This window comes from Rhinoraja longicauda, chromosome 17 (genome assembly GCF_053455715.1).
Source record: "Rhinoraja longicauda isolate Sanriku21f chromosome 17, sRhiLon1.1, whole genome shotgun sequence".
Taxonomy (NCBI): domain Eukaryota; kingdom Metazoa; phylum Chordata; class Chondrichthyes; order Rajiformes; family Arhynchobatidae; genus Rhinoraja; species Rhinoraja longicauda.
The window spans coordinates 1-10992 of NC_135969.1; the positions used below are offsets into that span (position 1 = coordinate 1).

Genomic DNA, 10992 nt, shown 5'->3' on the forward strand with positions numbered 1-10992 from the left:
GATCACAATGAATGGCGGTGCTGGCTTGAAGGGCCGAATGGCCTCCTCCTGCACCTATTTTCTTTGGTTCTATGTTTCTATGACTAGACAAGCTAGATGCAGGCAAAATGATCCCAATGTTGGGGGAGTCCAGAACCAGGGAACACAGTCCAAGAATAAAGGGGAGGCCATTTAAAACTGAGGTGAGAAGGAACTTTTTCACCCAGAGAGTTGTGAATTTGTGGAATTCACTGCCACAGAAGGCAGTGGAGGCCAATTCACTGGATGAATTTAAAAAGAGTTCGGTAGAGCTCTTGATCAGCCATGATCACAATGAATGGCGATGCTGGTTCGAAGGGCCAAATTGCCTCCTCCTGCACCTATTTTCTATGTTTCTAATGATCCCATCAAATATGAAATTAAAAATTGAGATAGTGTATGTTTCAAGAGTCAAAATTCAAGAGTGTTTTACAGTCAATTGTTCCCAGATGGAACAACAAAATCATGACTTTGTACCATCACTACCAAATATGTGAATAAACTGGAATATTGTATTCAGGATGCCTACCTTCACAAACGCACATGGTGCAGGAAAGAAGTGCAGACACTGGTTCCAATGGGAGGTAGGCACAAAATGCTGGAGTACATTGATACATAGACAATCGGTGCAGGAGGAGGCCATTTGGCCCTTTGAGCCAGCACCACCATTCAATGTGATCATGGCTGATCATCCACAATCAGTACCCCGTTCCTGCTTTCTCCCCATATCCCTTGATTCCGTTAGCTCAAAGAGCTAAATCTGACTCTCTCGAAAACATCCAGTGAATTGACCTCCACTGCCTTATGTGGAAGAGAATTCCACAGATTCACAACTCTCTGGGTGAAAAAGTTCTTCCTCATCTCAGTCATAAATGGCTGACCCCTTATTATTGAACTGTGTGTCGTCCCTGGTTCTGGATTCCCCCAATATGGGGAACATGTTTCCTCCATCTACTCTATCCAATCCCTTGACAATTGTATATGCTTCTATAAGATCCCCTCTCATCCTTCTAAATCCCAGTGAATGCAAGCCCAGTCGACCCATTCTTTCATCACGTGACAGTCCCTTGAATTAACCTAGTGAACCTACGCTGCACTGCCTCAATAGCAAGAATATCCTTCCTCAAATTAAGAGACCAAAACTGCACACAGTACTCCAGGTGTGGTCCCACTGGGGCCCTGTACAACTGCAGAAGGACATCTTTGCTCCTATACTCAAATCCTCTCGTTATGAAGGTCAAAATGCCATGAGCTTTCTTCATCTAACTCAACGGGCCAGGCAGCATCTCTAGAGAGAAGGAATTGGTGACGTTTCGGATCAAGACCCTTCTTCAGTCTGAATCGCTGGTCGGCGCGGACTCGATGGGTGGAAGGGCCTGTTTCCATGCCGTATCTCCAAAGTAAACAAGTGTGTGCGGGCGATCGCTGGTCGGCACGGACTCGGTGGGTGGAAGGGCCTGTTTCCATGCCGTATCTCCAAAGTAAACAAGTGTGTGCGGGCGATCGCTGGTCGGCACGGACTCGGTGGGCTGAAGGGCCTGTTTTCGCACTGTATCTCTAAACTAAACATTTCAAGATTTGGAAATAGTACCTGCAGAATTCCTTTTTCGAGTTACAGGTGAATCTGTTGGGGGGAAAAGAGAGAGAAACAGTGAGAGAGAAGGCTGTGATCATGATAGGACTACAAACGGACACCAAACTGTTCCATCCGAGACCGCAAGAAATGGCAGAGTTGTAGCCGCAGCACAGACCATCACGCACACACACCAACCTCCACTGGAGTGTAGAAGGATGAGGACGGATCTGGGAGTAACGCATACAATTATAAAAGCAAGCTAGATGCAGGAAAAATGTTCGCAATGTTGGGGGAGTCCAGAACCAGGGGCCACAGTCTGAGAATAAAGGGAGGCCATTTAAAACTGAGGTGAGAAAAAACTTTTTCACCCAGAGAGTTGTGAATTTGTGGAATTCTCTGCCACAGAGGGCAGTGGAAGCCAAATCATTGGATGAATTTAAAAAAGAGTTAGATAGGGGCTAGTGGAATCAAGGGATATGGGGAAAAGTTGGGCACAGGTTACTGATTGCGGACGATCAGCCATGATCTCAATGAATGGCGGTGCTGGCTCAAAGGGCCAAATGGCCACCTCCTGCACCTATTTTCTAGGTTTCTATGTTTCTATACCTCCCTTCCTTCAGCTCCATCCACACCTCACATACTCGGTTGTCCTTCCCTCTCCCATCGGGCAAGAGGTACAGAAGTGTGAAAACCTTCAGATTCAAGGACAGTTTCTTCCTGGCTGCTATCTGACAACTGAACAGTCGTCTCACCAACTAGAGAGCGGTCCTGGCCTCCCATCTACCTCATTGGAGGCCTTTGGACTATCTTGAATTGGACTTTGCAGGCCCAGTGCCATGAAACGCTCATCCTACGTTGACCCACTCATTCCTGGGATGGTTCTTGTAAACCTCCTCTGGACCCTCTCCACAGCCTGCACATCCTTCCTCAGGTACGGGGCCCAGAATTGCTGACAACATTCCAAATGTAGCCTGACCAGCATCTTGATGAAAGCATGGGTCGACTGGTCTTGTATTCACTGGAATTGAGAAGGATGAGAGGGGATCTTGAAGAAATATATAACATTATTAAGGGATTAAACAGGCTAGATGCAGGACAAATGTTCCCCATGTTGTGGGAGTCGAGAACCAGGAGCACACACAGTTTTACAATAAGTAGTTGGCCATTTAGGACTGAGATGAGGAGAAACTTTTCGACCCAGAGAGTTGTGAATCTGTGGAATTCTCTGCCACAGAAGGCAGTGGAGGCCGATTCACTGGATGTTTTCAAGGGAGAGTTAGATTTAGCACTTAGGGTTAACGGAATCAAGGGATATGGGGATAAAGCAGGAATGGGGTACTGATTGTGGATGATCAGCCGTGATCATATTGGGTGGAGGTGCTGGCTAGAAGGGCAGAATGGCCTATTCCCACACCTATTTTCTATGTTTCAATGTTTCTATGAGAGCCCATGGTATTAAAGAGAAGGTATTAGCATGGCCCACCAAGTCCAGTGATCCCCGCACTATAACACTATCCTACATACACTAGGAACAATTTATAAATACACCAAACCAATTAACCTACAAACCTGCAGGGCTTTGGAGTGTGGGAGGAAACCGAAGATCTCGGAAAAAATCCACATGGATCACGGGGAGAACATGCAAACACCGTATAGACAGAACCTGTAGTCGGGACGGAACCCGGGTCTCTGGCGCTGTAACGCTGCAACTCTACCGCTGCGCCACCGTGCTGCCTCCTCGCCCTCTCAAAATAAATGTTACCAGCAGTGTATAAAATCATGAGAGGAATAGGTCGGGTAGACGCACAGAGTCTCTTGCCCAGAGTAGGGGAATCCAGGACCACAGGACATCGGTTTAAGGTGAGAGAAGGGGGGAAAGATTTAATAGGAATCTGAGGGGCAACTTTTCCATACAGAGGGTGGTGGGTGCATGGAAGGAGCTGCTGGAGGAGGTAGTTGAGGCAGAGACTATCCCAACACTTGGACAGGTACATGGACAGGACAGGTTTGGAGGGATATGGGCCAAACACGGGCAGGTGGGACTAGTGTAGCTGGGGCGTTGTTTGCCAGTGTGGGCGTTGGGCTGAAGGGCCTGTTTCCACGCTGTATCACTCTCTGATCTTACCTGATAATATCAATGGTACTGGGTCACTGGCAGTGGACTTTATCCATTGGACACCCATCACATAGGAATATCTGCATGTGTAATACCCCTGGTCATTTTCTCCGATATCCTCAATATTGAACGTTGCTGAGATATCTTCTGGGTTGAGGTCCACGTGTGAGATGTCAACGCCATTTCGCAAGAACTCCAGACGTTTACTGCCGTTGTGTCTCTGAATTGAACATTTAAAAGTGACAGAGTCTCCTTTGGCAAAGACGTCATAATCTGGGGTCAACGACAATCTTGCTTTTGGACCTGGATAAGACAATCAGGAAAAGTCAGAGTTGGGGAGTCATCCAGTCTGGAAACAGGCCCTTCGGCCCAACGTGCCCACGCCGGCCAACATGCCCCATCTACACTAGTCACACCCACCCACGCTGGCCAACATGCCCCATCTACACTAGTCACACCCACCCACGCCGGCCAACATGTCCCATCTACACTAGTCTCTTCTGCCCGCATTTGGCCCATATCCCTCCAAACCTGTCCTGTCCATGTACCTGTCCAAGTGTTGGGATAGTCCCTGCCTCAACTACCTCCTCCGGCAGCTCGTTCCGTACACCCACCACCCTCTGCGTGGAAACGTTACCCCTCAGATTCCTATTAAATCTTTTCCCCTTCACCTTGAACCTATGTCCTCTGGTCCTCGATTCCCCTACTCTGGGCAAGAGACTGTGCATCTACCCGATCTATTCCTCTCATGATTTTGTACACCTCTATAAGATCCCCCTCATCCTCCTGCGCTCCAAGGAATAGAGACCCAGCCTACTCAACCTCTCCCTGTAGCTCACACCCTCTAGTCCTGGCAACATCCTCGTGAATCTTTTCTGAACCCTTTCAAGCTTGACAATATCTTTCCTATAAGATGGTGCCCAGAGCTGGCCATGATACTGTGAATATGGTCTCACCGAGGTGTGTGATTATTACAGTGACTGCTCCATGTTTGCCGACTCTCTGATATCATAGCTGCCGTCAGCGTCTTGGCCTCTTACCTGAGCAAATAACACCAGCATCTTCATTGTGGTTACAATTATGTTGCCCCCAATGGCGGGAGGAGCATTGCCAAATAAACAGCTCCGTTCCTTGGCAGTTCAGGTCATCCAGGATGATTGGACCGCTGCCCTGGCCAAAGTAGGCATGGGGGATGGCAGTAATGGCATAGCCACAGCCAAGCTCCCGGCAAACAATCTGGGCATCCTCGATCTGCCACTGGTCATCGCAAACGGTGCCCCACGTCTTGTTGCTCAGCACCTCCACCCTTCCCGAGCAATCGTGCGTGCCGTTCTTCAGTCGAATCTCCACACGCTCTGTGGAGGGGAAGAGGTGTGATGCTGGGGCTGTACAAGGCACTGGTCACAGGGGGGGTGTGTGGGGCTGGGGCTGCACAAGGATCTGGTCACAGGGGGGTGTGTGGGGCTGGGGCTGGGGCTGTACAAGGATCTGGTCACAGGGGGGTGTGTGGGGCTGGGGCTGTACAAGGTGCTGGTCACAGGGGGGGGTGTGTGGGGCTGGGGCTGTACAAGGCGCTGGGCACAGGGGGGTGTGTGGGGCTGGGGCTGGGGCTGTACAAGGATCTGGTCACAGGGGGGTGTGTGGGGCTGGGGCTGGGGCTGTACAAGGATCTGGTCACAGGGGGGTGTGTGGGGCTGGGGCTGTACAAGGCGCTGGGCACAGGGGGGTGTGTGGGGCTGGGGCTGTACAAGGCGCTGGGCACAGGGGGGTGTGTGGGGCTGGGGCTGTACAAGGCGCTGGTCACAGGGGTGTGTGTGGGGCTGGGACTGTACAAGGCGCTGGGCACAGGGGGGTGTGTGGGGCTGGGGCTGTACAAGGCGCTGGTCACAGGGGGGTGTGTGGGGCTGGGACTGTACAAGGCGCTGGGCACAGGGGGGTGTGTGGGGCTGGGGCTGTACAAGGCGCTGGTCACAGGGGTGTGTGGGGCTGGGGCTGTACAAGGATCTGGTCACAGGGGTGTGGGGCTGGGGCTGTACAAGGTGCTGGGCACAGGGGTGTGTGTGTGTGTGGGGCTGGAGCTGTACAAGGCGCTGGGCACAGGGGTGTGTGTGGGGCTGGGGCTGTATAAGGCGCTGGGCACAGGGGTGTGTGGGGCTGGGGCTGTACAAGGATCTGGTCACAGGGGCGGGGTGTAATACTGTACAAGGCGCTGGTCACAGGGGGGTGTGTGTGGGGCTGGGGCTGTACAAGGTGCTGGGCACAGGGGTGTGTGTGTGTGGGGCTGGGGCTGTACAAGGTGCTGGGCACAGGGGGGTGTGTGTGTGGGGCTGGGGCTGTACAAGGTGCTGGGCACAGGGGGGTGTGTGGGGCTGGGGCTGGGGCTGTACAAGGCACTGGGCACAGGGGGGTGTGTGTGTGTGGGGCTGGGGCTGTACAAGGCACTGGGCACAGGGGTGTGTGGGGCTGGGGCTGTACAAGGCACTGGGCACAGGGGGGTGTGGGGCTGGGGCTGTACAAGGCACTAGGCAGGCCATATTTGGAGTATTGTCAGCAGTTTTGGGTCCCGTATCTGAGGAAGGATGTGCTGGCTCTGGAGAGGGTCCAGAGGAGGTTTACAAGAACGATCCCAGGAATGAGTGGGTTAACGTACGATGAGCGTTTGTTGGCACTGGGCCTGTACTCACTGGAGTTTAGAAGAACGAAGCGGGGCCTCATTGAAACTTCACCGAACAGTGATAGTGAAAGGCCTGGATAGAGTGGATGTGGAGAGGATGTTTCCACTGGTGGAAGAGTCCAGGACCAGAGGGCACAGCCTCAGAATTAAAGGACGTTCCTTTAGGATGGAGATGAGCGGGAATATCTTGCGTGAATCGGAGAAATTCATTGCCACAGACAGCTGTGGAGGCCAAGTCAATGGATATTTTAAGGCAGAGATACATAGATTTTTGATTAGTACGGTTGTCAGGGGTTGTGGGGAGAAGGCAGGAGAATGGAAGGGAGTGATGGATCAGCCGTGATTGAATGGTGGAGTGGACTCGATGGGCTGAATGGCCTCATTCTGCTCCTATTACTTATGGCCTTATGAGCTTTTGTCTCTATGATTTGGGATGTCATGCTGCAGTTGTGCAAGACATAGGTGAGGCCACAATTCGAGTATTGTGTTCAGTTCTGGGCACCGTGTTATAGGAAAGATGTCGTCAAGCTGGACAAAATTCAGAGAAGATTTATGAGGATGTTGCCAGGACTCGAGGGGCCTGAGCTACAGGGAGAGGTTGAGTAGGCTGGGTGTCCATTCATAGGAGCGCAGGAAGTTGAGGGGAGATCTTATAGAGGTGTACAAGATCACGAGAGGAATAGATCGGGTAGACGCACAGAGTCTCGTGCCCAGAGTAGGGGAATTGAGGATCAAAGGACATGGGTTCAAGGTGAAGGGGAAAAGATTTAATAGGAATCGAAGGGGTAACTTTTTCAGACAGAGAGTGGTGGGTGTATGGAACGAACTGCCGGAGGAAGTGGTTGAGGCAGGGTCTATCCCAACACTTGGACAGGTACATGGATAGGACAGGTTTGGAGGGTTTTTGGCCAAATACGGGCAGGGGGGACTAATGTAGATGGGGCATGTTGGGCGGTGTGGGCAGGAGACTAGTGTAGATGGGGCATGTTGAGCAGTGTGGGCAGGAGACTAGTGTAGATGGGGCATGTTGGCCGGTGTGGGCAGGTGTGGATGGGGCATGTTAGTCGGTGTGGGCGGGTGGGGCTATTGTAGATGGGGCATGTTGGGCGGTGTGGGTGGGTGGGGCTAGTGTAGATGGGGCATGTTGGCCGGTGTGGGTGGGTGGGGCTAGTGTAGATGGGGCATGTTGGTCGGTGTGGGTGGGTGGGGCTAGTGTAGATGGGGCATGTTGGCCGGTGTGGGTGGGTGGGACTAGTGTAGATGGGGCATGTTGGCCGGTGTGGGACTAGTGTAGATGGGACATGTTGGCCGGTGTGGGACTAGTGTAGATGGGGCATGTTGGCCGGTGTGGGACTAGTGTAGATGGGACATGTTGGCCGGTGTGGGACTAGTGTAGATGGGGCATGTTGGCCGGTGTGGGCAGGTGGGACTAGTGTAGATGGGGCATGTTGGCCGGTGTGGGCAGGTAGCACTAGTGTAGATGAGGCATGTTGGCCGGTGTGGGCAGGTAGCACTAGTGTAGATGGGACATGTTGGCCGGTGTGGGCAGGTGGGACTAGTGTAGATGGGACATGTTGGCCGGTGTGGGCAGGTGGGGCTAGTGTAGATGGGGCATGTTGGCCGGTGTGGGCAGGTGGGGCTAGTGTAGATGGGGCATGTTGGCCGGTGTGGGACTAGTGTAGATGGGGCATGTTGGCCGGTGTGGGCAGGTGGGACTAGTGTAGATGGGGCATGTTGGCCGGTGTGGGTGGGTAGGGCTAGTGTAGATGGGGCATGTTGGCCGGTGTGGGCAGGTGGGGCTAGTGTAGATGGGACATGTTGGTCGGTGTGGGCAGGTAGGGCTAGTGTAGATGGGACATGTTGGCCGGTGTGGGTGGGTGGGACTAGTGTAGATGGGACATGTTGGCCGGTATGGGTGGGTGGGACTAGTGTAGATGGGACATGTTGGCCGGTGTGGTGTGGGTGGGGCTAGTGTAGATGGGGCATGTTGGCCGGTGTGTGTGGGTGGGGCTAGTGTAGATGGGACATATTGGCCGGTGTGGTGTGGGTGGGACTAGTGTAGATGGGGCATGTTGGCCGGTGTGGTGTGGGTGGGTGGGGCTAGTGTAGATGGGGCATGTTGGCCGGTGTGGGTGGGTGGGGCTAGTGTAGATGGGACATGTTGGCCGGTGTGGGTGGGTGGGACTAGTGTAGATGGGACATGTTGGCCGGTGTGGTGTGGGTGGGTGGGGCTAGTGTAGATGGGGCATGTTGGCCGGTGTGGGTGGGTGGGGCTAGTGTAGATGGGACATGTTGGCCGGTGTGGTGTGGGTGGGTGGGGCTAGTGTAGATGGGGCATGTTGGCCGGTGTGGGGCTAGTGTAGATGGGGCATGTTGGCCGGTGTGGGTGGGTGGGGCTAGTGTAGATGGGACATGTTGGCCGGTGTGGTGTGGGTGGGGCTAGTGTAGATGGGGCATGTTGGCCGGTGTGGGTGGGTGGGACTAGTGTAGATGGGACATGTTGGTCGGTGTGGGTGGGTGGGGCTAGTGTAGATGGGGCATGTTGGCCGGTGTGGGCAGGTGGGACTAGTGTAGATGGGACATGTTGGCCGGTGTGGGTGGGTGGGGCTAGTGTAGATGGGGCATGTTGGCTGGTGTGGTGTGGGTGGGGCTAGTGTAGATGGGACATGTTGGCCGGTGTGGGTGGGTGGGGCTAGTGTAGATGGGACATGTTGGCCGGTGTGGGGCTAGTGTAGATGGGACATGTTGGCCGGTGTGGGGCTAGTGTAGATGGGGCATGTTGGCCGGTGTGGTGTGGGTGGGGCTAGTGTAGATGGGGCATGTTGGCCGGTGTGGGCAGGTGGGACTAGTGTAGATGGGACATGTTGGCCGGTGTGGGTGGGTGGGGCTAGTGTAGATGGGGCATGTTGGCTGGTGTGGTGTGGGTGGGGCTAGTGTAGATGGGACATGTTGGCCGGTGTGGGGCTAGTGTAGATGGGGCATGTTGGCCGGTGTGGGCAAGTTGTTTCCACGCTGTGATTCTAAGAAGGGACTCATCTACAGTTATGACCTTCAGGGTTGAATTTGGTGAATTGTGCAGAACTGCATCGTGGGATTTGGCCCTGCCATTGATAATCGTCACTGTGGCCAACAGTGACATTGGAGGTCAGGAAAGTCACACCTACATTGAGGTTTACTCTCTGACTATATGACTTTCAACCAAATTTCTACCTACCAACAACTTCGATAGCTACGAAGTTACTCTTGCTGGAGTTGAATGTCTTTTGACTAATCTCTGCTTCGTACGTGCATGCATAACTCCCACTATCTGCCACAGTTATGTTGCTAATGCTGAATTCGGCGCCTTGCTTGGTCCATTGAGAGCTTGTCCAGGTTCTCCCTGTGTCCTTCCCATCTTTAATTAGTTGGAAGGAGCGTGCATTGTAATATTCCGGGGCAATGCAAGTTATGCGGACACTTTTTCCCTGCACATACAGTCCAAACATCGTGGTGAAAGTCAGCTTGGCACCTTCTGGTTGAGCTGAAAGGACAACAAACACACAAAATAGGAAGAAGGAAACATGGAAACAGAAAATAGGTGCAGGAGGAGACCATTCAGCCCTTCCAGCCAGCACCACCATTCATTGTGATCATGGCTGATCATCCACAATCTGTAACCTGTGCCTGCCTTCTCCGCACATCCCTCGATCCCACTAGCCCCTAGAGCTCTAACTTTCTTTTAAATTCATCCAGTGATTTGGCCGTGATTCTCATCCAGTGATTCTCTGTGTCAGAGAATTCCACAAATTCACAACTCTGGGCGAAAAAGTTTTTCCTCACCTCAGTTTTAAATGGCCTCCCCTTTATTCTAAGACTGTGTCCCCTGGTTCTGGACTCCCCAACATTGGGAACATTGTTCCTGTATCTAGCTTGTCCAGTCCTTTTATAATTTTATATGTTTCTATAAGATCCCCTCTCATCCTTCTAAATTCCAGTGAATACAAGCCTAGTCTTTCCAATCTTTCCTCATATGACAGTCCCTCCATCCTGGGATTAACCTGGTGAACCTACGCTGCACTGCCTCAATAACAAGGATGTTCTTCCTCAAATTAGGAGACCAAAACTGCCCACAATAAAACAAAAACTGCACAGTAAAACAAAAACAACAAAAAATAGTCAAGGGTCTGGTGAGTGTTGTACAGTAGAGGGATCTAGGAGCGCAGGTGTACAGTTCCCTGGAAGTGGTGTCACAGGTAGTGTTGTAGAGCAGAGGGACCTAGGAGCGCAGGTACACAGTTCCCTGAAAGTGGCGTCACAGGTAGACAGGGGTGGTCAAAAAATCTTTTGGCACATTGGCCTTCTTTAGGCAGAGTATGAATTTGGGTCATATCACAGTACCTGCCTTCCCATCACCCCTGACACCCGCACTGATCACAAATCTGTCCATCTCTGCCTTAAATATATCCATTGTCTCAGCCTCCAATGAATCCCACAGATTCACCACCCTCTGGCTAAAGGTCTCTCTCTTTCTCTCTTTTTCTTTCTCTCTTTCTCTATCTCTCTTTCTTTCTTTCTTTCTCTATCTCTCTTTCTCTTTCCCTCCCCATCGCATCCTTTTCTCCCTCCCCT

At 52.3% G+C, this 10992-nt stretch overlaps 1 protein-coding gene across 1 annotated transcript; it reads right to left on the bottom strand.

Annotated features, from left to right (window-relative positions):
- Positions 1-1609: 1609 nt before the first annotated feature.
- Positions 1610-9907, bottom strand: LOC144601988 (uncharacterized; the record flags this gene model as incomplete). The annotated part of the gene is made up of 4 exons (XM_078414672.1): positions 9599-9907; positions 4751-5065; positions 3720-4013; positions 1610-1642 (listed from the first exon to the last, which is right to left on the bottom strand). Coding segments are annotated over exons 1-4 (913 nt in total), but the record flags the coding sequence as incomplete, so codon positions are not given.
- Between the last annotated feature and the right edge of the window lie 1085 nt (positions 9908-10992).